Source organism: Equus asinus, chromosome 5 (assembly GCF_041296235.1).
Source record: "Equus asinus isolate D_3611 breed Donkey chromosome 5, EquAss-T2T_v2, whole genome shotgun sequence".
Classification (NCBI taxonomy): domain Eukaryota; kingdom Metazoa; phylum Chordata; class Mammalia; order Perissodactyla; family Equidae; genus Equus; species Equus asinus.
The window spans coordinates 90,058,719-90,083,689 of NC_091794.1; the positions used below are offsets into that span (position 1 = coordinate 90,058,719).

Here is a 24,971-nt window from a genome sequence, read left to right on the forward strand (position 1 = left end):
TCTGTGCAAGAGGGGTGAGAGAGATTGAGGCCTTTCCTCAGGGCCCATGAGAGGGATAAGCCCAGGATACTCACAGCTGCAGCCAGGAGGCAGCCTGGGGTCTATGCCACAGAAGAAAGGACGAGCATACCCAAACCCCTGTGTGGTCAGCCTAGGAAGGCTTCCTGGAGGAGGTGGCATTTGACAAGTAGATGATTTTGGCAGATTGAGGTGAAGGAGGGTCAGTCCAAGAGGAGGGAACACCATTAGCAGATGCATGGAAGGAGGAAAGTATTTGCAAGTTCAAGGGGTAACAAGAAGTGAGTGGCAGCTCCTTTTAGTTGAGAGCTTATGGTGTTCCAGGCGGTCCAAGTCTCTTATTTCCTTTGCTTCTCACGATAAACCTGTGGTAGGAAATCTCATTATTTTCAGTTGCTTTTTAAGCTCAGAGAGATGAAGTGACTTGCCCAAGGGCACACAGCAAGACTGTGGCAGAGTTGGGAATCAAACTTACCTATCTGTCTGGTTCCCAAATCTTTTGTCCTTCCCGCTGGCCAACATGACCTTGCAGTGTGCTTGGCTGCCTGGTGGGGAGGGGAAATCAGGCCTGGACAGGTCCATAGGGCCGGAGCATGCCAGGCTAGAGGTCTACACTGTGGCTGTGGCAGTGGGGAGCCGTGGAAGGTTCTTCCGTAGGGGAGTGTGTGTGGCTGGAGCTGGGCTCCCAGAGGATCACTCTGGAGGATACAGAAGTGAATCAGGCTCACCGTGGGGGAGGGGCAGGTAGATGTGCAAGGGAGCAATTAGAAAGTGGTAGAAAAACAGGATAATAGAGGCAAGTCTGAGGGGACTTGATGGGGCGAGGGGGTGACTCGGGGACCTGTGGGAATTTGGAAAGGCCTCTCTGAGGAGGTCTGAGTTGAGGTGCATTTTGTCAGAGCCAGTGCAGTCCAGTAGAAGGAGTGTGGCCCCCCGAGTCCAGGAGGCCTGGGGTCGATCCCACATCAGCCTATCTCCAGCTTGCGACCTCAGGGATCCCATCCTAATGAGCACTCAGCAAGTTGATGGCAAGTGCACGGTGCCCGGCACATGGGAGTCGTGCAGCAAACATTTCCTTATTCACAACAAAACAAACAGTGAAGGGGTCCTCAGGGCTGAGCCGGGAGGCGGGTCCTAGGCGGCGGGTCCGGCTGTGCCCGATGCAGGCAGCCAGGTGGGAAAGCTGATGGATCGCAGGATGGCGAGCATCGGAGCCCCTGGTCCAGCAGGCCTGCGGAGCTCACCAGGTGGGACGCCCAGGAGCTCTGGGGGTGTTCACACCCCTTCCTGGACCCCTCCTGGTCCTTGCAGTGCAGCGTTCTTTCAGACTTCCCCTGCCGTGGGCCCAGAGCCCTGGGGCCTGCATGCGGTACATGCTGAATGGACGTTTATTTCAGTAGATAACACTTCTGGTCTTATCTGTCCTCGTTCCCCTTCAGGGAGAACTGGCTTTCACGTGGGGGTTAGATAAATGCTGGCCTCTTCTCTGAAAGAGGTGGGGTGGTGGTGGAGGAGAGAGTGGTCACTGTAGGTCCTAGCTGTGTGACGTTGGGCTTGTTCCATCCCCTCTCTGGCCCAGCCCGGGAGGCTAGGAGAAGGACTCAGAGCTGGACCTGGGACACGTTCTGGTTTTCAGATAGGCTGGAATCTAGAAACCATCAACACCACCTCTAGTTATATCGTGGGGCTGGCCAGCAAACAGCTGGTGAGTGGTTAGTAGAGGACACGGGGACCGCAGGAAGCCAGCGTGGAGCCTGGCTTCACGCAGCACACACGGCAGTGTGAGTCCACGACAAGCAGGTCAGGCTGGTTTCTCACGTGTCTGGGTTTGATGGGCTTCCCGGGTGCCAGGCTGGTGGATGGGGGTTGCGACAGACACAGTGATGGTCAAGATGCCAATACAGGAGCTGGATGAGGGGACTCTCGGCTGGATTTGCAAAAGGTGGAAGAGCATCTCCACAGTGTTTGTTAATATATGGGTGTCAGGCTCGGGGGTGGTCTAGGTGGAGGACTGCTGGGCAGAGCTGATGCTCGAGATTACAAATGACCGTTTCCAGTGACCCCCGTGGGGTACAGGGGAAGCTAGGAGCAGTCGTGTTCATCGGTGTCTATTGATATTTCTCAGGGCCTGGTTCTGTGCCAGTGTTCACTGTGGTCAGGAAGATGGCTCACACACAGCCTTCTTTTAAAGGGCTCATGGGTCGGGGGAAAGTTCAGACAGTCAGAAGATGGAACCATCTGTGATGAGAGGGCACAAAGGAGAGGGGACAGCCAACCCTGCCTGGGGAGTGGGGGATAAGGAAGAGTTCACACACGAGAGGTCATTTGAGGTGGGTTTTGAAGGTCAAGTAGGAGTTTTCCAGGTAAAGAAGGTGGGGAACAAGCAGGTGGAGGTTTGAGAGGACATGCTGAGTTTGAGGGCCCCCTGTCAGAAGACCTGTTCAGGAGGCAGGAATCTATACAGGAATGGAGCATGGGTGGGTTGCGGGGGGGATAATGACTTGAGAGCAGCCATTCAGAGGGGTTATTTAAGCCTTGGGCTGAGGGAGTGTGCAGTGAAAACAGGACAAGCGTGGATGCTTGATGTGGGAAGCAACAGGAAGTCAGAACCAGTCTAGGAGCCTGAGACAGGAGCCAGAGAGGTGGGAGGAAACCAGGGGAGCAGGCGAGGGGAATGTTTCAAGGCGGGAAGAGTGAGCAGGGCCAAGTGCCCAGGGGTCAAGCGAGAGGAGGCTGCACAGCGTCCATAGGACTTAGCAACAAGGAGGGCGGTGATGACTTTGTCAGAAACAGTTTCAGCAGAAAGATGTGGTCAGAAGCCAGTCTGCAGAGAATTACCAGGCGAGGCGACATTTGAGCCAGGACATGAGTGGCAGGTGAGAAACTGGAGTGCCAGCTGTGGACCACTCGGTGGTGGTGAAGAGAAGCCGGAGGGCAGTGGCTGGAGGAGGAAGGAGAGTCAGAGGAGGGCTCCCTCCAGAATGGAGGCCGCCTCAGTCGGTGCACGGGCTGCGACGGAGAGAGAATGCTGACGAGGTGCTGGAGAGAGGGGATGATGGATGGGCCCTCCTGAGAAGGGGGAGGGGTAGGCTGCGGGACCAGGCCTGGGGGGCTGCAGGGAAGTTGGGAGTCACAGGCGTGGAGCAAGAAGTCGGGGGCTCCCGTGTCAGCTTCTGCTTTGCCTGTCAAGGAGCTTGTGGCAGAGAGAGTGGGCCGAGATGGCTTGAGGAGAGAGGTCAGGGTCTGGCCCGGCCAGCCGAGGTGAGGAATGGCAAAGGCGGGGAGCTGAGAAGCCCTGGGTGACCAGTGGACGTGCAGCCCTGAATCTGTTGTGGTGCCAGTTGGCACAGCCATAGATTTCCTCAGCAGCCTGGGGGTGGGCTTGGAGAAGGCGGTTTGTCACAAGGCTCTGGGGCTGGGGACTGGCTGAGCGGGTGAGGTGGAATGGTTGGGTGAGGGGATTCAGGAGCTGACAGGCGTGGCACCAACACCTTCTCAGTGGCCCTGATAGAGGCAGGGCCTGAAGCGAGCCCAGGAGGGATGGCAGATGCTGTTCAAAGGGCTGAGGCCCAGGGGGCTGAAGGAGGCATGTGAGGGAGCCGAAGGGGTGGAGATTGGGAGGGGAGGGGAGATGGTAAAATACACTAGATAGTTACTGCCCTCCGAGCATTTGCCATGTGCCCAGCAGGGTGCTGAGGGCTTCGTGGCCTCATGTCAGGGTGTCCTCAAGTCAGCCCGCGAGGTAGGGGGTATTCTGAGTGTTCTACAGAGGTGAAAACAGGGTCAGAGAGGTAAAGACACTTGCCCAAGGTCACACAGCTGGCCACTGTCCACACTTCAGTTGGGATCCAGGGTTGCCTGACTCCGAAGCTGTCCTGGGGACCAGGCTTCAGAGATGGTGGAGAAGTTTCGGGCGTGATAGAGATGAGGTCCTGAGACTGGTGTCTGAGGCGGAGGGGAGGGCTGTGGAGTGGATGAGACCAGAAGAAGCTGGGCTGAGTGGCAGTTCAGGGTCCCCTGCACAGCAACTTTGCTCAGGGTGGCCGCTCTGTGCCTGTCAGGAGGGCTGTCTCTCAGACACAGAGCCTGCGCTGGGCGGCAGGAGGCAGGGAGAGTACAGTCCCTGGGGTTCTTGCAGACGCAGAGTACCTGTTTGGTGCTGGCTTCCAGAAATAGGGGAGGGGCTAGGAGTCCAGGAAAGGAGTACCATCTAGTTTGGGGATAGCATGGGCTGAGCTCTGTCCCAAATGCTGTTCCAGTCTCATCTGCCCAGCATCCTCTACGTGAGCTGGGTCTTCCGCTCTGCACTTAACAGTGGCCTCCATCCTTGCTACCCAGCCTGTGGGAGAGGGCCTAGATGAGCTCATGTCTGAGCAGGAAGGCGGGCTTTGGAGAATGGGAGCTCCCAGCCCCTCCTCCAGGGCTGGCGGTCCTTCCAAGACCTAGACCAGACACGTAAATCAGGGCAGCCCAGAGTCCGGGGAGGCTGGGGCCAAGGCAGCAGTGGCCTCCTGGAGCACCTGCTGCTCTCCTGGCCCCAGGGGCAGTGGGGGAGGGTCTGCTGGATGTAGACACCTGCCCCAGGCCCTTGGGTCTCAGAGGAGCAGCATTCTGACCCGTGCCTCCAGGTCATAGTCCAGTGCTGCTTGGGGAGTGGAATCCGGGCCCAAGACCCAGCCCCTGGCTTGCCATGAATCTTGTCCCAGAGGCAGGCTTGGGCAGTGGTCACAGGTGTCCAAGTTGGCTGTTTGTCAGCCCTAGGAGTCAGCCCAGCGAGGGGAAAGAGCCTGTGCTTCAGGCTCACGAAGCTGTGTGGTCTTGGACAAGTCATTTCCCCTCTCTCTTCCTCAGTTTCCTCATCTTTAAACAGAGATGATGATCCCTACTTCCTAGAGGAGGATTAAAGGAGATACGTATGGACAGCACTTGGCTCGGAAGCTTCCCAGAGCTCATTAATATGAGCAGCCACTGCTCTCCAGTCTCCCCCAGTCTGGCTGAGGCAGGAGGAGGAAAACATGGTTGCGAGGCTCGGGGGAGTCCTGCGTGGCCTTCTGAGCCTCAGTTTCCTTATCTGTAAAATGGTGGCGGTGGGCCAGGGGGCAGAGTGTGATGCTCACTCAGCATCTCCTGCAGTTGGTTCCAGACCCTAAGGCTGGAGGGCCAGCAAGGCTGCCTTCTCTGTGCCGCTCTAGCAGGACAGACCAGCCTTTGCTGAGCCCCTGCCACCACCTCCGTGTTCCAGGTGAGGAGCCGGAAGAGGAACCGAAGGTGAAAACCCAGTGGCCAAGGTCGGCAGATGAGCCTGGGCTGTACATGGCGCAGACAGGTAACTCGGGCCCGCCTCCCTTCCTCTGTGGCGGGGGCCCGACTATGTGGCGTCTGCTAGTGTGCGTGCTTGGCATGTGCCCGTCTGTGTCTGTGTTCTGGAGCTCAGTCGCATCTCTCTGCCGTGTGAGGCCTGTGGGCAGGGCCGGGTTGCCTCCTGAAGAGCCTGTCACTTGGGGTCAGGGTAGGGGGATCCCTAGAGACTGAATGCTTGGGAGGTGCCCCTTGCCGCCGACGCTGTCCCTCTCTCGTAGGCGACCCGGCAGCTGAGGAGTGGTCCCCGTGGAGCGTGTGTTCCCTGACGTGTGGGCAGGGTCTGCAGGTGCGGACCCGCTCCTGTGTGTCCTCCCCTTATGGGACCCTGTGCAGCGGGCCCCTGCGGGAGACCCGGCCCTGCAACAATTCGGCCACCTGCCCAGGTATGCCCGTCATCCCCGCCCGCTCTGCCTGCAGCATTAGGTCCTGCCTGGGACTTGAGCAGGTTAATCTTCCAAAGATGGTTGGTGCCTTCTCCTTTCATTCAACAAATTTGACTGTTCCCCACACTGTGCCCAGCTCCACACAGAGAACTGGGGACACAGATGAATCAGACCAGAGCCCACACTAGTGGGCTCGGTTCTGGGCACATCACTCCCCTGATGCCTACGTCCCGGTAATCAAGGCTCATCTTTTTACCCTGGTCGCTCTCCTTGTTCCCTACGCTCTGGCCGTACCGGCACCTCTAGCACTTTCCTGCCTCCCTGCCTTTGGTTTTTCTTGTCCTATCCCTCCCACCCTACCTTGGCTGTTAAAATTCAGCCTGTCCTTCAAGATCTAAGACAAATGCCACCTTTTTTTTTTTTTTAATGAAACCTTCCCTGACCATCTCCTCCCTCCTCTGGCTCCCCATCCCACTCCCCAGGGAACCCCCCAGACTCCTAAGCCTTCCCGAGTTCAGCATGAAGTTCTGGAGAACGTGCATGTGCCTGCCTGGGACAGATGGTCCAGCACAGAGGGGTGGGGCTGAGCGGCTTCAGCTGGTCCTGCTCCTTGTGCCCTGCGGGAGTGAAGTGGTGCCTAGGCCTTGGCCAGCGCCTGGCTGTGGATTTGAAGTAGGGCCTACTTGGGAAGGAGTCTTGGTACACGAGGGTGTGGCAGGAGCTTGCAGAGGGCTGGGGCCAAGCTGTGTTCTAGAGTGTGAGCGCTTTGTATCAGTGTCCATGTAGAGGTTCGTGTCTATTGTGTGTCCATGCGCTTGGGGCTGGGAGGGGCACTTCTCTTGCCCCAGGGCTGCCGTGTTGAATTCATGCTCTGGGTCTGGGGATGGGGAGCCGTGGGGTGGGGTGGGGCGGATCTTGAGCCCTTCCCTGGGACCCCTGGCTCCCCTCCTGGGTTGATCCTAGTCTCCCTGCCGGGTGTCCACAGGAGGTGGCCTGTGTGAATTGGGACTAGAAGCCTGTATCTTCCACATCCCCTCAAAGGGCGGAGTCCTGGCGCCCTGAGAGATCTCCCTGGCAACAGAACCCAGGGAAGAGCCAATGAGGAGTGGTCGCAGAGCTGCCGAACTCCTGATTGGTGGGCGGATGGGCAGTGGGCGGGGCCAAGGTGCCGCCCAGCCACCGGCCACGTGCTTCCTTGCAGTGCACGGCGTGTGGGAGGAGTGGGGGTCCTGGAGCCTGTGCTCCCGCAGCTGCGGGCGGGGGTCCCGGAGCCGGATGCGGACCTGCGTGCCCCCCCAGCACGGCGGCAAGGCCTGCGAGGGTCCCGAGCTGCAGACTAAGCTCTGCAGTATGGCCGCCTGCCCGGGTCAGTAGCGCCCGTGGGCTTCCAGGCGGGCGCTGCCCAGCCGGGTGGGGGTCGGGAGACCCAGGGGAGGCAGTCAGGTCCCGTGCCCTGTCCCTGGGGGCCCCATGAACTTTGACTAAGCATGGGGAGACCCGCAAAGTATACCTGCCAGCGTGGGAGGTGACCTGGCCCAGCCTAGATTTGGAATTGGCACACTGTGACCCCATCAAAAGGGGGCTGCTTACCGGTGCCCCTTCCCCTAAGCCCTGGGCTACCCTTGCTGTTCATAGCACTTTGGTGCTTATGGCCAGCTGTGCTGGGAGGGGACACAGAACTGGGCTTAAGCATGGACAAAGATCAGAAAGTGCCCCTGGGGTCCCCTTTCCCTAGCCAAAAGAGCACGTGCATCCGTGCTGAGTGGGGAGGTAGGTTGTGTTCCAGGAGCTGGTGACAGGCAGGCAGGACCAGGCCCAGGCACCACCTGCTCACTCCAGCCCCCCTTCATTCACGCCTCTTTAGTGGGTCATACCTGGCTCAAATCTGAATGCCAGCAGGCTCTGCCATCTCCCTGTGGTGCTCTGCCCCCACCAGTCCTCACACCCTTTGCTCAACGGCCACCCCTGCTTGTGTCTCCCCATGCAGTGGAAGGCCAGTGGCTAGAATGGGGTCCCTGGGGCCCATGCTCCACGTCCTGTGCCAATGGGACCCAGCAGCGCAGCCGGAAGTGCAGTGTGGCTGGCCCAGCCTGGGCCACGTGTACGGGTGCCCTCACCGACACCCGCGAGTGTGGCAACCTTGAGTGCCCGGGTGAGTGCTTGGTGCAAGGGCGGCAAGTGGCGGCCCTGGCCCTGGGGGCACCTGGGGCCACTCATGCCCCCATCTCCTGCAGCCACAGATGGCAAGTGGGGGCCGTGGAATGCGTGGAGCCTATGCTCCAAGACGTGTGACACTGGCTGGCAGCGCCGCTTCCGCATGTGCCAGGCCACGGGCGCGCAGGGCTACCCCTGCGAGGGCACCGGAGAGGAGGTGAAGCCCTGCAGTGAGAAGAGGTGTCCAGGTACTGCCCGCATCACCCAGGGGGCTGGGGGACAAGCATGTGGGCCTGGCTGAGCGCCTCCGCTGTACCCACAGCCTTCCATGAGATGTGCAGGGACGAGTACGTGATGCTGATGACGTGGAAGAAGGCAGCTGCTGGCGAGATCATCTACAACAAGTGCCCCCCCAATGCCTCGGGTGAGGGGCGGGGTGGCTCTCCCTGCAGGCACCCACCCCCGCCATCCTTGCTGCCCCCTTCTGGGCCCCCAGCTTCATTGAGCTTCCATCCTGAGGTGCGGAGCGAAGTGGGTGAGAGCTTAGCCCCCACTCCCAACCCTCTGTCCTGTTCCCCTGCAGGGTCTGCCAGCCGCCGCTGCCTCCTCAGTGCCCAGGGCGTGGCATACTGGGGGCTGCCCAGCTTTGCCCGCTGCATCTCCCATGAGTACCGCTACCTGTATCTATCAGTGAGTGTGCCCTGCTGGGCTGGGGTGATGTAGGATCTGTTCCAGACACTGGTAGGGGGTGGGGGGAGCTTGGTTCTTGCTCATGCCCGTATGCCTTGGCATATATTCGCTGTGCCCACTTCTGCCTGGCTGTGCCTCTCCTTGCCTGGCAAACTCCTACTCATACCTCAGGGCCTAACTCTCAAGTGTCTTTCCCTTAGCCCTGATGCCCTTATGGCCCCCTGAGCTGCTTAGTCATTAGGTGTTAGGAGCGCTCCTTAAAATGTCTGTGTTCTGTTAGACTGGGAGCTCCTTGAAGGCAGGGGCAAAGTTGAATTTATTTATGTGTCCCCAGTGCCCAGCCGAGGGCCTGGCATGGGGTAAGAATGTTGTCAGTGAATGTGGCCTGTGTGTAGATGTTTGATTGTAATTGATATTTGCTGTGTATTTGCATTTGGGGCTTGTATTTGAAAGAGAGAGAGAGAGAGTGAGCATCACACCCCAGAGTGTGCATGACCCCTCTGGGATGGGAAGGTACCCTGTCCCTGTACTGTGCTTATCATCTTTTATACGTACATCTGAGCACCTTCTTGCTCTAGCTATTTCTGTTTCAGTCTTTTTAAAGTATCTTTGGAGATTCTCTCTTTATGGATCTCTTTCTCAGGCCCCTTCAAGCATCTCTATCTGACTTTTTCCCCCTCCCTCTACCCCGGATACAAGCAATAGGTGGACTGGAGTGGGACGGGCCAGGGGCTGGTCCCAGCTCCTGCATACCAGTGACAGCAGTCCACCTGTCACCTGCAGCTTCGGGAGCACCTGGCCAAGGGGCAGCGCATGCTGGCGGGTGAGGGCATGTCACAAGTGGTGCGCAGCCTGCAGGAGCTGCTGGCCCGGCGCACCTACTATAGCGGGGATCTGCTCTTCTCCGTGGACATTCTGAGGAACGTCACTGACACCTTCAAGAGGGCCACCTATGTGCCCTCGGCTGATGATGTGCAGGTACCGCCCTGACTCACCAAAAGGAAGCAGGGCTGAAGCCCCAGACTGAAGTGGGAGGCCGAGCCCCCGTGGCAGAGTCTGCTGGGGGTGACAAGTTGGCTGTAACGGGAGAGCTCCCATCTCTGGGCTGGCCCCTCCCGACACTTGCTGCTCTTTCCCCAGCGCTTCTTCCAGGTAGTGAGCTTCATGGTGGATGCAGAGAACAAGGACAAGTGGGATGATGCTCAGCAGGTAAGGGCCTGGGCTTCCAGGCTTCTTCCCCTATGACCCACCCCCGCCTTGGACCCTTACAAACTCTCTGCCCCCAGGTGTCCCCTGGCTCCGTGCACCTGCTCCGTGTTGTGGAGGACTTCATTCACCTGGTGGGCGATGCTCTCAAGGCCTTCCAGAGCTCTCTGATCGTCACAGACAACCTGGGTACTAGGAGGCAGGCAAGGGAGGGGGTGCAGGATGTGGTGGAACCCAGGCCACCCTTGGGAAGGGATGGTTCTGAGGGCTCTTCCTATTTCTCTCTGTCTCTGGCCCTGTCTTTCCCTCATTTAACCCCTTATTTGTATCTTTCTCTTTGTGTTTCTTCCCTTCCCCCATTTCTGTGTTTGTACTGACCTCCGTGTCTGCATCTGCCTTCCTGATGTCTGTCTCCCCCACGTCTGTCTTCTCTCCTGTGTCTGTCCCCTCTGTCTCTGTCTGTCTGTCTCCGGTGCGATCTGCCCCCTTTCCTCCCCTGCAGTGATCAGCATCCAGAGAGAGCCCGTCTCCGCTGTGTCCAGCGACATCACATTCCCCATGCGGGGCCGCCGGGGCATGAAGGACTGGGTGCGGCACTCTGAGGACCGCCTCTTCCTGCCCAAGGAGGTGCTCAGCCTCTCCTCCCCAGGGAAGCCAGCTGCATCTGGGGCAGCAGCAGGCAGCCCTGGCAGGGGGAGGGGCCCGGGAACGGTGCCCCCTGGTCCAGGCTACTCCCACCAGCGCCTCCTCCCGGCAGACCCCGAGGAGTCCTCCTCCTACTTTGTGATCGGTGCTGTGCTCTACCGCACCCTCGGCCTCATCCTGCCGCCCCCCAGGTGAGTCCCTGGGAGGGGTGGATCGGGCTGCTGAGGGTCCAGGAGGCCCAGGTGAGGGAAGGAGCTGAGCCTGTGTTGGCCACAGAGACAGCCATCTGTGGCCTCCTGCAGCCTTGGGGAGCCCTCGCCTGGTTCTGGACACTGGTCCTTCTCAAAGATGACCATGCAGCTCCCAGAGGCTTCAAGGGGGGTCCAGGGAGTGTTGAACTGAGCTCTAGACCCCACCGAGCTCTAGGCCTTGCTTTGGGCCTTGGCTCTCTGGTTGCCCGCTGCCCCCCATCCAAAGTACTTTCGGAAATCCTCCCTGGGTCTGGGCACCTGCAGGCAGGAGCCAACCTCAGTGCCTGTCCCTCAGGCCCCCGCTAGCCGTCACATCCAGGGTAATGACAGTGACTGTGCGGCCCCCCACCCAGCCACCAGCTGAGCCTCTCATCACAGTGGAGCTCTCCTACATCATCAACGTGAGTGGGGGCCCAGACAGGGACCCCAGGTATACCCTAACGTGAGTGGCCAAAGGCCTGTCTGATGGGGAGGTGGTCTGTCCCATAGCAGGCTGAACCTCTGACCTGTGTGGGGCCTGCCGTGGCAGGCTGGTGGTGATCAGGGCTGGTGAGCTCCCCAGCCCACACTGCGCTCATGTCTTCTGCTCCCCAGGGCACCACAGATCCCCACTGCGCCAGCTGGGACTACTCCAGAGCGTGAGTTGGGCCAGGGCTCTGTGTGGGGAGGGGGCTGCCCCAGGACTTCTCCTCAGGAGGGGACCTCCTGCCCGTGAGGTCAAAGGGTTCCTTGGTGCCATCCTGGGCCTAAGGGATCAACAGCACATCCTGGGTCTCCCAACTGCCTGCCTCTTAGACGTGGCCTTGCCCTGGATCTCACTTGTCCTTGGGCAGTGGCCAGTACAGCTGGCCTGGGGCTCAGTCCACTTCTCCCGTCACCCAAGAGATGCCAGCTCAGGGGACTGGGACACCGAGAGCTGCCAGACCCTGGAGACCCAGGCAGCCCACACCCGCTGCCAGTGCCAGCACCTGTCCACCTTTGCTGTGCTGGCCCAGCCGCCCAAGGACCTGGTGAGTGGGAGGAAAAGCCTGGGTCAGGCAGGGGAGGGGGCTCCTGGGTTGCTGGTGGCCATCTCTGACAGTCTTGGCAGGGACCTGGGTGATCCCGCTTCTGCACCTGAGCAGGTACACTTGTGGGATTGTGCATGAAAGGCTGTCCCCGGGATGGTGGTCACAGTGATGACATGTACCTGGGGTGTGTGGTGGTGGGCGTTTGCGTGCATGGACACACACATGTGTCAGCTTGTGTGTGGAAGAGGGGGTGACTGAGCATAAATATGCGTCCACGTGTGTGACTGGGTCTGCTCTGTGCACATGTGAACACAGCGGTGAGTCCCCTTCTGTGCATGGGTATGACAAAGGTGCAGATGCCAGTTTGTACTAGACAGGGAGCGGGGAGGATAAGGTCACCCCTGCAGCTGCCCTCTCCCTCTGCTCGTCTCCCCAAGACCCTGGAGCTGGCAGGCTCCCCCTCGGTCCCCCTCGTGATCGGCTGTGCCGTGTCCTGCATGGCGCTGCTCACCCTCCTTGCCATCTACGCCGCCTTCTGGAGGTAGGTGGGACACAGGCAGGGCGGGGCGGGAGGTGGCCGGCAACCCCAGGTTGGGTGGGGCAGCTGGCTCCTCTGTCTCTGCCCACCGTGCCCTCGCAGGTTCATAAAGTCTGAACGCTCCATCATCTTGCTGAACTTCTGCCTGTCCATCTTGGCCTCCAACATCCTGATCCTTGTGGGCCAGTCGCGGGTGCTGAGCAAGGCAGGTGCAGGCTCACGGGGGTGCAGGGTGTGAGCGAGGTGGGGGGGGCGGGGCGGAGAGTGTTTGCAGGTGGCGGTGTGTGTTTGTGTGTAGGTAACTTAGTGAGAGATGTTTGTATACAGTTGAGCCGTGTGTTGAGTGAGGGTGTGTGTGGGAAATAGTGTGTGTGAGCATCCGTGAGGGCGCTGGAGAAGGGGTGTGTGTGTATTCCAGTGACGAACGTCTGTGTACATCTGTGGACGTGTACACGAACCTGTGTGCACGTGTGTTGGGTGGGTGGCATTTGTGGAGCCTGGGCCGCCTCATGTCTGCGGGCACGTGGGAGCCTGAGCAAGGCCTCTTGTGTCACCTGCCTGTGAATGACCTATGCTGGCTGTCCCTCATGCCCCCTCGGCCTTGTGCGCCCAGTGCCAGCACCATGAGTGTCAGGCGTGGGGCCTGCGTGGCTGTGACGTGGTAGGTGCTCCTGTCTGCCCCCCTCCCTGCCAGCCCCATCTATGCGTGGGTGGCCTGCCCACCCGCCTCCCGGATGCCGAGTGCTGCTTGTGTGTCACCGGGCCTGTGTCGTGCTGTGTGTGGGTGCAGGAAGGCGGGGGTGCCTGGCAGGGCTCTGTGGTGGGTGGAGCTCGGGTGGGCGGCCATGGCAGCGCCCAGTGGCGGGCGTGGGACGCCTGGCACCTCCCGGCCTGGCGGCTGCTCAGGGCCACTCCCTCCCCTTCCCTCTCCCTGCAGGGTGTGTGCACCATGACAGCCGCCTTCCTGCACTTCTTCTTCCTCTCCTCCTTCTGCTGGGTGCTCACTGAGGCCTGGCAGTCCTACCTGGCTGTCATCGGGCGGATGCGCACCCGCCTCGTTCGCAAGCGCTTCCTCTGCCTGGGCTGGGGTGAGCAGGGCCCCTGCTGGCCTCTGTCCCTGGGCCTTGGGGGCAGGGTCAGCAGGAGAGGTTCAGCTCTGGCCCTGGCCTGGCTCTCTGGGCACAGGCGCATCCGGGCTGGGGGTCTGGGAGGAGAGGACCCTGAGGCCTGGCAACCGTCTCACTGTGGCTCCTCCCACTCTTCCAGGTCTGCCTGCCCTGGTGGTGGCCGTGTCTGTGGGCTTTACCCGCACCAAAGGATATGGTACATCCAGCTAGTACGTGGGCCTCCCGTGGTGGGCACTGGGAGTTAGTGGACCTGTTAGGTTACCAGACTGGGCATCAGGCCTTCTTAGGCTGCAATTCTAGCCCACATCTGCTTTGGGACTTTGGACAAATTCTTCTCCGTCTCTGAGCCTCGGTTTCCCTGACATAGAAGGATGTGTTGGGATCAGAGAATCTCTGAGAACCATTTAGCTCAGGGATCTATCAGCCTTGTATTCTCCTCATGGTAGCCTCAGGGCCTGGGCCTTTATTAGAGGGGAAGCTGAGGCTCAGCAAGACCCAGTGGCTCACTCTAACCCTGTCTGTTGATGTGGGCCTGGCAGCCCAGGGGGCACTGAGGGGTGGTGTTTGAGGGTGGGGAGCGAACCTGCTGGTATCTGACGCCCCCTCTTTGCCCCCTACCCCAGCTGCTGGCTCTCCCTGGAGGGTGGCCTGCTCTACGCCTTTGTAGGCCCTGCAGCCGTCATTGTCCTGGTATGTGCCCCTTCAGCGTCCGGGGAGGGGCGTGGCCCCAGGGGCTCTACCTCCTCCCTGTATCACAGCTCCTGCCTGGGGGTTTCCCTGCCAGGAGGGCAACTGGTGATCCTGTCTCCCCCACCCCGCTCCACCGGGCCCCCAGGTGAATATGCTCATCGGAATCATCGTCTTCAACAAGCTCATGGCGCGTGATGGCATCTCAGACAAGTCCAAGAAGCAGAGGGCCGGGTAAGGGGGTCTCTGCGACTTCGCCTTGAGGGAAATGGTGTAGGGAGGGCCGTGGCCACTCTCGGAGTCTCAGGGCTTGACGGCGTGACCGGGGCTCCCTGACCTTGGCGCATCAAGGGTGCAGGCAAGGTGGGCACCCGGAGTGCTCAGCTGCAGCCCCTCACCCGCCCTAACCCACCTCTCTCTCTCGTCTGCCCTCCCCCCCCATCCCACTCGGGGCTCACGTTGCCCCATCTCCTCCCACTTCCCATGTGTTTCCCCCCTTCTCCCGTGTCTGTGCCGCCCCCGAGGTCGGAGCGGTGCCCCTGGGCCAGCCTGCTCCTCCCCTGCTCAGCGTGTGGAGCGGTCCCCAGCCCCCTGCTCAGCTCAGCCTCGGCCAGGAACGCCATGTTAGTTGTGCCCCCGGGGAAGAGGGGGGGCGGGCGGGCGGGGGCAAAAGAATGGGGGGCAGTGCCCATGGTTGGGGGAGGAGGGACATCAGCCCAGTGCCCTGGAAAGCTTGCCCTGCCTTGCCAGCTGCCACACACTCTGAAGGGCTCAGCGTCGAGGTGGCAAAGGATGACAGGGAGTGAATGTCTGTGTCTCCCAGAAAATGCTGGGTTCCTGTGCCCGTCCCTTGCTCCCCACCCCTGCCCCCACTCCCGGCTTATGTTTTATCCAGGCACAGCCGCAGACCCCTCCTTACACCCCCACCCTACAAAGGCTCGTAGAATCTTAGGCTCTTAGAATTTTTGAGTCCATAGAACCTTAGAATTAGAAGGATAGAATCTTAGAATAAGATAATCAGAAGCTAAGAATGTTAGAATGAGTGAATCACAGAGTCTTATCATCTGTCATAGAATTCGAGACTTAAAAATTCAGAGGCAGCGAATCTCACAATCAATAGGGGGACAGACAATCTTGGAGGTAGAGACTTGGTTCACTGAGACCCTCCTGGCAGCTGAGAGTCTTAAAACCCCAGCCGTGCAAGAGTGGAATGAATGAATCCACAAGGGCCTCGGGCCCAACCTCCCGCCCAGGGCCAGAGATCCATCTGAGCCTCCTTGACCAGTGGGGTCCAGGTTTATCTTGCACACCTCCAAGATCCGAGAGCTCAGTGCCTCTGGAGGCAGCTGGCAGCATCTCTGGGAAGCTTGGCGTGGTGGAAGCTCCTCACTTGGGCTGCCATCTGCCTCTCTGACCCGGTCTCTCAGAACCAGCAGTTAAAAGGGTGGGCTTTGGAGGTGGCCAAGCTGGCTTAGCATCCCAGCTTTCTCTCTCCCTGCCCAGCTGGGCGCACTCCAGTTTCCTCATCTGTAAATTGGGATAATAATCCCCATGCCTGTTTATTGGAGTTGTTTTGATCACAGTGTGAACTAATGTACGTCAAGTGTTCAGTGTAGGGCCTGGCAGAGAATTGTGGTTAATCAATGGTCGCTCATATGACTGTGATTAGCCCTGTCTTTAGTCTTGGCTCTGCCCCCGGCGGCTGTGGAGAACAGTGGGCCCGCCCCTCGCCAGGCTGAACAGCCCTGAACTGCTCTTGCTAGAACAGGTCTTGGCCCCCTGCCCATGTCTCTGCCTTGTCCAGAGCTGTGCCCACGCTGCCTGGCTCTCCCACCAGGGGCGTTCATGAGGCAGAGTGGGCTGGGTGTGGCACCTGGCCCAGTAGGGCAAGACTGCCCTGCCGTGCCCTGGTAGGCTGTAGCCAGTGGGGGCAGGCTGGCACTGGGGCCTGGATGCAGGGCCTATCTCCTTCTGTCCTCTGCTGTCACCTGTCAAGGTGGTGGTGGTGGTGTGGGGTGTGGCTTAGGCCCTGATCCCAGCTCTTACAGCCAGCCCCAGCTGTGATCTTTTTGTCCAGGGCTCTGAGCAGCCGCTGGGAGCCCGGTGCTCCCTCCTTGGGAAACTGAAGGGAGAGCCTGTGCTGCACCCCCTGGCCCCCATCTTCTCCCCAGAGTTGTGCTCTGCCTGTTTAATCTTTCTGGGTGACTCTGCCCATCTCAGGCTCTCTCTCACTATATCTGTCGTCTCTCTTCATCTTCTTCCTTTCCTCCTCTCCCACAGTCTCTGGGGATGAGGCCCAGGCCTGTGATTCTGTGCAAATTGAGGCTGAAACTCACAGCATCTGCCTCTGTCTCCCTCCTCCTCTCCTCTTCCATCTTCTCCGTCTCTGTCCCCTGATGCTGCCTCTGTCTCAGTCCTACTGTGTCAGTGCATCTGTCCCTCCCACCTCTCCTGGTCCCTGCTCTGGCCCCACAGTTCTCTGCTTTCTGTCTCTGTTCTGTTTCTCTGTCTCGGCTCCTCAGCCCCTCTCTGCTTGGGGACATTACTGAGGTCTTAGAGTTTGGGGCCCTGCCAGTCTTGGGGAGCTTAAGGGCCCAGGCTGAGTACAGGCCTGGGCTCAGCCCGCCCTGACCTCTGGAGTGTCACTCTGATGGACCCTCTGCTGCTGTCCTCAGGGCCTCGCTCTGGAGCTCCTGCGTGGTGCTGCCCCTGCTGGCGCTCACTTGGATGTCTGCCGTCCTGGCCATGACCGACCGCCGCTCCGTCCTCTTCCAGGCCCTCTTCGCTGTCTTCAACTCCGCACAGGGCTTTGTCATCACCGCTGTGCACTGCTTCCTGCGCCGAGAGGTGGGGCTGCGCCTCTCCCGCCGCTGCCTGCCCCTCACCATGCCAGTCCTCTCGCTTCTCCCCACCATGCAAATGGGAGGATGAGGCCCCGACCAGACCCCCAGCTGGGCAGCCCTTGATATGGAAGCTGTTGGCCTGGGGCAGCCTTGTCCTTGGCCTCGGCCTCCTGGCCTCTTGGGGCTCCTTCTCCCCTCTGACCTTCCCCTAGGCTGGATGCGCTTCTTTTCTTCCACTCCTGCCTGGGTGCCTGGGGTGGGGGGCACAGCCAGCTGTGGCCAGGGGCCCTGTGGTGGCCTCAGGCCCAGCAGGCCCCCGCTGCCCCCAGGTCCAGGACGTGGTTAAGTGCCAGATGGGTGTGTGCCGGGCCGATGAGAGTGAAGACTCGCCCGACTCGTGTAAGAACGGGCAGCTGCAGATCCTGGTGAGTGAGCAGGCCTAGGCAGGGCACAGGTGGGTTCTGGGCACCCCTGCCGTCCACCTGCCCCAGACCCCTCATCTACCCCATCCATGGCAGGGAGGGGACAGAGACTGGGTTTGATTCAGGCTCAGCCACTGACGGCTGGTGGCACTGGGCAAGTCCTTCCCCATGCAGTTTCTCCACCTATAGCTGGGGCTGGAGTAGACCTCGTCTGGGGCCTCTCTGCACCCCATTGGGCAGTGTGCTATGGGCAGCGCCTCTGGGTGGGTAGGGAGAGGCCTGAGCCCCCACCCTGATACATTGATCTCTCTCTGCCCGTCTGCTCTCTCCCTCTCTGCCTATAGTCAGACTTTGAAAAGGATGTGGATCTGGCTTGTCAGACAGGTGAGTGTGCTCGGGCAGAGCCAAGAAGGGCCCCGGAGATGGGCAAGAAGGGAGGGCACCCAGCCCCATCATGGGAGGCCCTGGGAGGGATCTGACCATAGGATTAGCTTCGAGCCAGACAGCCCTGAGTTGGATTCAAGGCTTTGAACGCCGTTTACTGTGTGACTTTGGGTGAACAGCTTACCTCTCTGAGCCTCAGTTAACACATGTGTAAAGGAGAGAAATCTGTCCTCCTAGGGTGGGTGGGAGCCTTGAGTGAATTAGGAGACATCAAGTGCTGACCAGGGTGCTTGGCACATAGCGGCTGTTACATTTCTGTGATTCTTACTAGAATCTCTTTCCAGGTCTGTCTCCTGGGGGGGAGCTGCCCAGGGAGGGGGGAGGAGCAAGGCCCTTTAGACAGCCTTGGGGCTCTGGGCTCAGAGGTTAGGACCTGCACCAGGGCACTGTGGGAGCTGGGCCTTCCCCTGCCTTACCGTGGCCTCTGGGTTAGTCGTTGTCTTAACCCCTGAAGTGTGAGAGAGTGCCAGCCACCCAGCTGTCTCTTCAGGACCCAGATTCCTCCTCTGTCCAAGCTCAGGGGCTTGGTACCTGCCCAGCCCGGGCAAGGGCATCTGGGGGCTCCTCCTCCCCAGGACTTACCTCCCTCCCACTCCTGCCCCCAGTTCTGTTCAAGGAGGTCAACACTTGCAACCCGTCCACCATCACGGGCACACTGTCCCGCCTGTCCCTGGACGAGGACGAGGAGCCCAAGTCCTGCCTCGTGGGTCCCGAGGGCGGCCTCAGCTTCTCACCACTGCCTGGGAATATCCTGGTGCCCATGGGAGCCTCACCAGGGCTGGGGGAGCCGCCGCCTCCCCAGGAGGCCAACCCCGTGTACATGTGTGGGGAGGGTGGCCTGCGGCAGCTGGACCTCACATGGCTGCGGCCAGCCGAGCCTGGCTCTGAGGGGGACTACATGGTGTTGCCCCGGCGGACTCTGAGCCTGCAGCCTGGCAGTGGAGGCGGAGGTGGCGAGGATCCCCAGAGGGCCCGGCCTGAGGGCACCCCGCGGCGGGCTGCCAAGACACTGACCCACACCGAAGGCTACCCCAGCTTCCTGTCTGTGGACCACTCGGGCCTGGGGCTGGGCCCTGCCTATGGGTCTCTACAGAACCCCTATGGGATGACCTTCCAACCACCGCCGCCGACGCCCAGCGCCCGCCAAGTACCCGAGCCAGGGGAGCGTAGCCGGACCATGCCCCGCACCGTGCCCGGCTCCACCATGAAGCTGGGCTCCCTGGAGGTGAGGGCCTGTAGGGCATGGGGTGGGGCTGGGAGGCCTGCCCCATGTGCCTGAGACTGAGTCGCAGGCAGCAGCCAGGAAGGGGCAGCTGGCAACCTCCCCAGAGCAGCAGCTTTGTACAAAGTTCCCGGGAGTGTGTGTGCTGTGCGTTTCTGCCTCTGTGTGTGCTCACAGCGGCTCCAAGGGAATCCGGGTTTCTCTGAACTCCTCAAGTGGGCTTGGCCTTTGTGCACTGAGGGTGGACTTCTCGAGGCATTCACACTTGCCTAGTGCCTGCTTTGGGGTGCCTGGTTAGCATGGGTCTTCCTTTAAGAGGCCTGTGGCTCAGGCCCAGTGCTGTGTTGTTAGAGAAGAGATGTAATCTGGGCTGAGAGCCAGTTCAGAGCTGAGTGCTGCTGATCAGCAGGGAGATCTTGAGGATAACCTCTCTGAGCCTCAGTTTCCTCATTTGCAAAGTGGGGATAAGATAGCAGCCTCTGTGTAGACTTGTCGTGAGGACTAATTGAGTGATAAAAAACATTTATCTCTGTATGGAACAGATGGAAAGTGCTAGATAACTGGGAATTGCTGCTATCATACCTGAAATCAGCCTCAGGCACTGCCCGTAGGCCTGTGGTAATGGACCCTCTCTTCCTGAGAAAATGGAAGCCCCTCTCTGTCCTTCTCTGTGGGTTTTCTGCAGATGCCCCACCTTCCCTCTGGCCTTCTCAGGCCTGCTCCCTGCAGGGAGTCACTGGCAACAAGCAGGTGGTAGTGGCCCACTGTGGAACTCTAGAACATTCTAGAATTCTAGTTGGAGGGATGAGGGGGATGTGGATAAGGAAAAGGGCAGGAGTCACAGCTGACACAGTTGGTTGCTCATGTTCTGCCTCAGAAACCTGCTCCCCATCCTCCACACAAAGGAAATTAAGTTAGCAGCTAGAGGGTTCGCAAGTTTAGTTTTTCTCCCAAAATGTTTCTTGAACAGTTGGTGCCTGCTTCTGCTGCAGATGGCAGAAACAGGAAGGCGTAACAAAGACAGAACACTCGACACCAGCAGTGGGGAGGGTGCGCACAGCGTCATGGCAGGTTTCGTTCTGTGGACACCTGCCCGTGGTTGGGCCACTGAGGAGGGGTCAGCATGGGCTCCCTGTGTGGGAGGTAGCCATAAATGTCACAGCATCTTGAGGGGTCAAGGATGACGTCCAGAATTCTGGTGTGGGCAACTGCGATGGGGCGGGGGCGGAGGCGGAGGAACGGGTTTGGGGCGGGGAACTCTGAGTTTTTTCCATTGGGCACAGCTGTGTGTCCACTGCCTGTGGGCAGCAGGGGACAGGGAGAGATGTCTTGCTCCCTCCAGAAGGCAAGATGTGGCTGAGAATGGAGACGACACACGTGCAGGGTCAAGGGCAGGAGAAGATCCAGGGCAGAGTGTGGAGGGCCTACTTGGGGAAGCCAGGGTGGGTGGCAGCAAAAGGGAGAGGTGGGGGACCGAGAGAATGGTGTCCTGAAGGCCAGTGGTGGTGAGCATGTCTGTGGGGCCTGGGACTTCGGAGATCTAGATAGTGTCTTAGTGCCATCCCTGAGGGCCTTGGGGCAAGTCCCTTCCCCTCTCTGGACCTCACTTTCCCCAGTGTAACCTGGGAAAGTTGGCCTTGGTCTCATGAGCACTCCCAGGCCTCCTCTTTGAGCCGCACTGGACGCTGCCGAGATTGGAGGCTGTTGGGACCTTGAAGGTGGTCTTGGGCAGTGAAGGCCTGGAGAGGTGTGAGGGGGCGAGGAGGTCAGGGAGGCAGGGCCTGGTTTGGCAGGGAAAGGAGGAAGGTGGGTCCAAGGAAGGACTGAAAACCTGAGTCCTCATGTTTGCAGGACAAGTGGAGGGTTCCAGGGAGAGGGGAGCCTGTGGTTGGTAGAGAGAAAGGGGCAAGACAGGGCAGGACAGAGGGGTGGAATCCCGGTACAGAGGAACGAGCGTCTGCTCTGTGATCCCATGTGGGAATCGTGTCCCTGCCACATTGGAAGTCTGCACTGTGACCCTTGGCCTGTTTGTGGTCGTGCATCTGCACGTGTGCCGTGTGTGTGTGTGTGCACGCACGCACATGCATGCTCCTGGTGAGCATCTCCCTGCAGGTTGGGGCATGTGTGTGCATCACAGGGGCAGCAGGGAGTGTGGGCCGGGGGCCGGAGCTGCAGCCCTGTGGCCGGGCGGTGCCTTGGCGCCTCAGCCCCCAGGCCTCAGTCCTGGTTCCCACAACCCCAAGGGCTACCCTTGAAGGATTCCTAACTCCTTGGCCTGGGCTGGGGGGATGGTGCAGCAGGCAGACTCTGGGGTACCAGATTTCTTGTCCCTAAAGCCCATGCATGTGGTAAAAAGCTTTCTCCTTCTCTGCCTCCTTGGTGCTCCTTCCCAGCGAAAGAAGTTACGGTATTCAGACCTGGACTTTGAGGTAAGTGCTGTGTGTGGGTGTGTGTGTTGAGGGGCGGGCATCTGTCTGTGGTGTCTGTCCCTGGAGGGCCTACTTCTAAAATTAGCCCACGCCCTATTGCAGAACCCGATCCCAAGACCCCAAGCCTGTGGTTTTGGTGGGGTCTCCCCAACAGCCCCTCTCTGCCCAAGCCCATAGCTCTAGGGTGGGAGAGAGCCAGGCCTTGTCCTAGGGGCCCAGCTGCAGGCAGGGATGTGGGGACCCGGGACGCTGAGTGCCCTGGGCGGGGCGGGGCGAGCACCACCTCTGACAGCCTGTGGCTCCCAGAAGGTGATGCACACCCGGAAACGGCACTCGGAACTCTACCACGAGCTCAACCAGAAATTTCACACTTTCGACCGCTACCGCAGCCAGTCCACGGCCAAGGTGAGGGCCCCTCTCGTGGCTGCCCGAAGCCGAGGACCCGACCTGGCATAGCAGCCCCTGGGATTGGACCCTGACCCATGGCCCCCATTGCAGAGAGAGAAGCGGTGGAGTGTGTCCTTAAGTGGGCAGCCAAATGCAGCGTGTCCGGCCTAAGTCCCCCTGGGCTGGGGGAGGGGTGAGGTGGACTCTGAGGGACTCATTTCCTGCCTCCCTGCCTGGTCAACCTCGGCTCGCCTCACCAAGGGCCTACCCATGGCATAAGCGACAGTTCTGGGGCTGTGTGGGGACAGGGAGCATTGACAGGGGCTTCCCTAGGATCTTGAGGAGGTGGGGCAGGCAGAAGACATGGTTCCAGGGGGCCACTCTGAGCACAGGGGTCAGGAACCCAGCTCTGGAGCCAGGTGGCTCTGGATTTGAACCCTGCTTTGACATCTGATTGCTCAGTAGCTTTGAGCATCACTGGTCCTCTCTGGGCCTCCTCACTTTGTCTCCATTGCAATGGGTGAGAATGTACTGGCCCATTTCCACGGACCCTTTCCACTCCCCCAACAGGAGAAGCCCAGCCCAGGGGAGCGTCCTGGCTTGTCCCAACCACGGCGACATCAGAGCTGGAGCACCTTCAAGTCTATGACGTTGGGCTCGCTGCCCCCCAAACCCCGAGAACGGCTGGCCCTGCACCGAGCAACAGCCTGGGAGCCCACGGAACCGCCTGATGGCGACTTCCAGACAGAGGTGTGAGTGCCATGCCGGACTGCCCACTGCGTATAAATATATATATCTCTCTATTTTCACACTCCACTTTGGAACTACCCAGGAGCCAGCGCCCCCCTCCCCTCTCCCGAGGGCTGGGCAGGGAGGCGCAGTGGACTCAGCTGGGCTGGGGGAGCCAGAAATGGTGTGGTCTAGGGGGCCAGGGCCCTTCCCTGTTTCTCACAGGTCCCTCAGCCACTGGAGCCCCATCTTTGCCCCAGACTGTCTGTCCCTGTCCCGGGCTGGGGAGGGGGGAGGGAAACTTTGTGGGAATAAACTTCACTCTGTGGATTTTGCTGCTGAGCTGTTTACTTCCCCTAGATGAGGGCCCAGCCCTGGGACCCCGACTTTGTTCCTCCATCTCCTTGGTTCACCTCACTTGGTCTCATCAAATTATGTGATGGGGTCAGGCCAGCCCTGACTGGGAGGGGGCACCTGGGCTCTGACCGCATCTTGCCCCTGACTCCCTGGGTGACCTTGGACACACCCCTTCCTCTGTAGGGCCTGGGTAAGCAGATCGGGAATGTGGGGTGGGACCTCTTGGAGGGGACCTTCCCCAGTGGCTATGATGGTCGTGGCAGCTATTCACTAGGGCCCAGAGGCTAGACTGCTTGGGCTGGAGCCAAGGCAGAGCCTAGTGACCTCAGTTTCTCCATCTGTGAAATGGGGATGGTAATTGGGTTATGAGGATGACACAAACTAATACGTGTAAAGCGCATAGCAAGTGCCTGGCACAGAAGAAGCTCCTTAAGTATTGACTGTTACCACTTGGCACTCAGTCTCATGCCATGCTCTGTGCTAGGAGCTTCACACACACGACCCCTGACCCCTCACACAACATTGCAGGAAGGTTTCAGGTTGCCTATTTTGTGGATAGGAAAATGAGGCCAGAGATGGGGAGTGACTTGCTCAAGGCCACAGTCAGAGGCAGGGCTGGGACTTCAAGCACAGGCTTGGTAGATGGTAGAGCCCCCCACCCTTCACCTTTATCACTCTCCCCCTGGTAGGACAGGAAGCTTGAGCTCAGCTTCCTGTGACCTGACCTTCATGGCGTCAGGGGAGCGGCGGGGAGCTGGGTTGTGGTGGAGCCTTGAGTGCCGGGGCTGAGGGTGGGTGTGGGGTGGAGAGGCCAGGCTGGCTTGGTGCCAGAGGGCAAGGGTGGGAGACTCATTGCTGGGGTGATTTCCTTACACACCTGAGTAGATGGCCTCTTGCTCAGTTCCTTGGCACCCAGGAAAAGGGGGCGTAGGATCAGCATGCAGAGACACCTTGTAGTGTGTGTCGTGGCTCTTCTGTGATCAGGCAGCATCGGGAGCAGGGGCCACAGGTGTGCAACTGCTGGCCTGGTCATTTAGTGGTCCGGGCACCTCTGGGCCCCTCCCCAGGAACTCAGACACAGATGCAGGCCCTTGGAGAGCTGTCAGTCACCAGGGGTGGCCAACACATCAGAGGGAGGGGTTAGGTGCTGTAGAAGTCGGGATCGGGGAGAAGGAAGAGGGACTGGCTTCTGGGGTGGGGTGGGGGGGTCACAGCTAATGGCCTCCTGGAGGGGCTGGAGGACTGATGGCCCTGGCAGTGCAGGCTCCCTCAGTCTCTGAATCCTGCCTGCTGTGGGCCTGGTCAGAGGAGGGGGCAGAATCCTCAGGCCTGTGGCCCCGGCCCTGGGCTTTTCCAGGCCCCTGCACTCCTGTGATTGCTCATCACCTCGGCCCTCCTCCCCTCGGGCAGCCCCAGCACTTGTGTACAAAGCACTCACTAAGGCACCACTTCATCTGAGGCTTCAAGGTAGGTATTGTGACTGCCCCATTTTACAGATGAGGAAATCAAGGCTCAGAGAGGGGACATGACTTTCCTAAACTCTCACAGCTTGTAAGTGATTATTTTGGGACTTTTGGCCAGGAGTAGCAGAATCCTGAACTTTGTCCATTCAGGAGTTTCCAGCTGCAGCAAGGACAGTGGTGGGCATGAGTGGCTGGCCTTGGGTGAAGGGACCCAGGGTCAGAGTGCTGTCAGATGTTCCATCCCTTCCTGCTGCTCTGTGTTAGCTTCATTCTTTTAGGCAAGCTTCCTCACCGCCCTGGGCCCACCAGGCTTCCTTCTCCCAGCTCCCATCACTCAACTTTGCCTCCAGAGGGAAAGAAACTTTCTCTTAAATTGCAATCAGAAAACCCCCAAGGAAGGGGGTAGGGCCCTGTGGTGGGCACAAACAAAGCCCCTGGCCCACCTTGTGCCAGCAGACCCCACCCACATCCTGAGCCAGGCCTTTCCCCGAGCCACCACCTAAAGCCTTCTTAGTCCTTTTCTGTGTCCCTGTCTCCTTCCTTCCCAGTTCTGGCTCCACTGGCCACCATAGAATCCCTCTGGGGCTGAGCTGCGATGTGCATGC

General features: G+C 59.7%; 1 protein-coding gene across 12 annotated transcripts in view; it reads left to right on the forward strand.

The window, feature by feature from the left end:
• ADGRB2 (adhesion G protein-coupled receptor B2) overlaps positions 1–22,879 on the forward strand; it is a 36,521-nt gene extending 13,642 nt beyond the window's left edge. For 3 of the 12 annotated variants that reach the window (XM_070510468.1, XM_070510478.1, XM_044770239.2), the window contains 28 exons: positions 5,261–5,344; positions 5,598–5,762; positions 6,964–7,128; positions 7,750–7,914; positions 7,997–8,164; positions 8,239–8,340; positions 8,500–8,606; positions 9,390–9,584; positions 9,747–9,815; positions 9,893–10,001; positions 10,315–10,648; positions 11,004–11,109; positions 11,303–11,346; positions 11,592–11,718; positions 12,156–12,259; positions 12,359–12,461; positions 13,194–13,344; positions 13,523–13,592; positions 14,007–14,073; positions 14,219–14,304; positions 14,595–14,693; positions 16,746–16,917; positions 17,243–17,338; positions 17,680–17,719; positions 18,385–19,004; positions 21,395–21,430; positions 21,737–21,835; positions 22,388–22,875. In XM_070510468.1, coding sequence (XP_070366569.1) covers positions 5,261–5,344; positions 5,598–5,762; positions 6,964–7,128; positions 7,750–7,914; positions 7,997–8,164; positions 8,239–8,340; positions 8,500–8,606; positions 9,390–9,584; positions 9,747–9,815; positions 9,893–10,001; positions 10,315–10,648; positions 11,004–11,109; positions 11,303–11,346; positions 11,592–11,718; positions 12,156–12,259; positions 12,359–12,461; positions 13,194–13,344; positions 13,523–13,592; positions 14,007–14,073; positions 14,219–14,304; positions 14,595–14,693; positions 16,746–16,917; positions 17,243–17,338; positions 17,680–17,719; positions 18,385–19,004; positions 21,395–21,430; positions 21,737–21,835; positions 22,388–22,573 — 3,869 coding nt within the window. In that variant the 3' untranslated portion in view covers positions 22,574–22,875. Of the gene's footprint in view, positions 1–5,260; positions 5,345–5,597; positions 5,763–6,963; positions 7,129–7,749; positions 7,915–7,996; positions 8,165–8,238; positions 8,341–8,499; positions 8,607–9,389; positions 9,585–9,746; positions 9,816–9,892; positions 10,002–10,314; positions 10,649–11,003; positions 11,110–11,302; positions 11,347–11,591; positions 11,719–12,155; positions 12,260–12,358; positions 12,462–13,193; positions 13,345–13,522; positions 13,593–14,006; positions 14,074–14,218; positions 14,305–14,594; positions 14,694–16,745; positions 16,918–17,242; positions 17,339–17,679; positions 17,720–18,384; positions 19,005–21,394; positions 21,431–21,736; positions 21,836–22,387 lie in introns of all 12 variants that reach the window. The other 9 variants (XM_070510469.1, XM_070510473.1, XM_070510474.1 and 6 more) reach the window with 7 other exon arrangements.
• Positions 22,880–24,971: the final 2,092 nt, after the last annotated feature.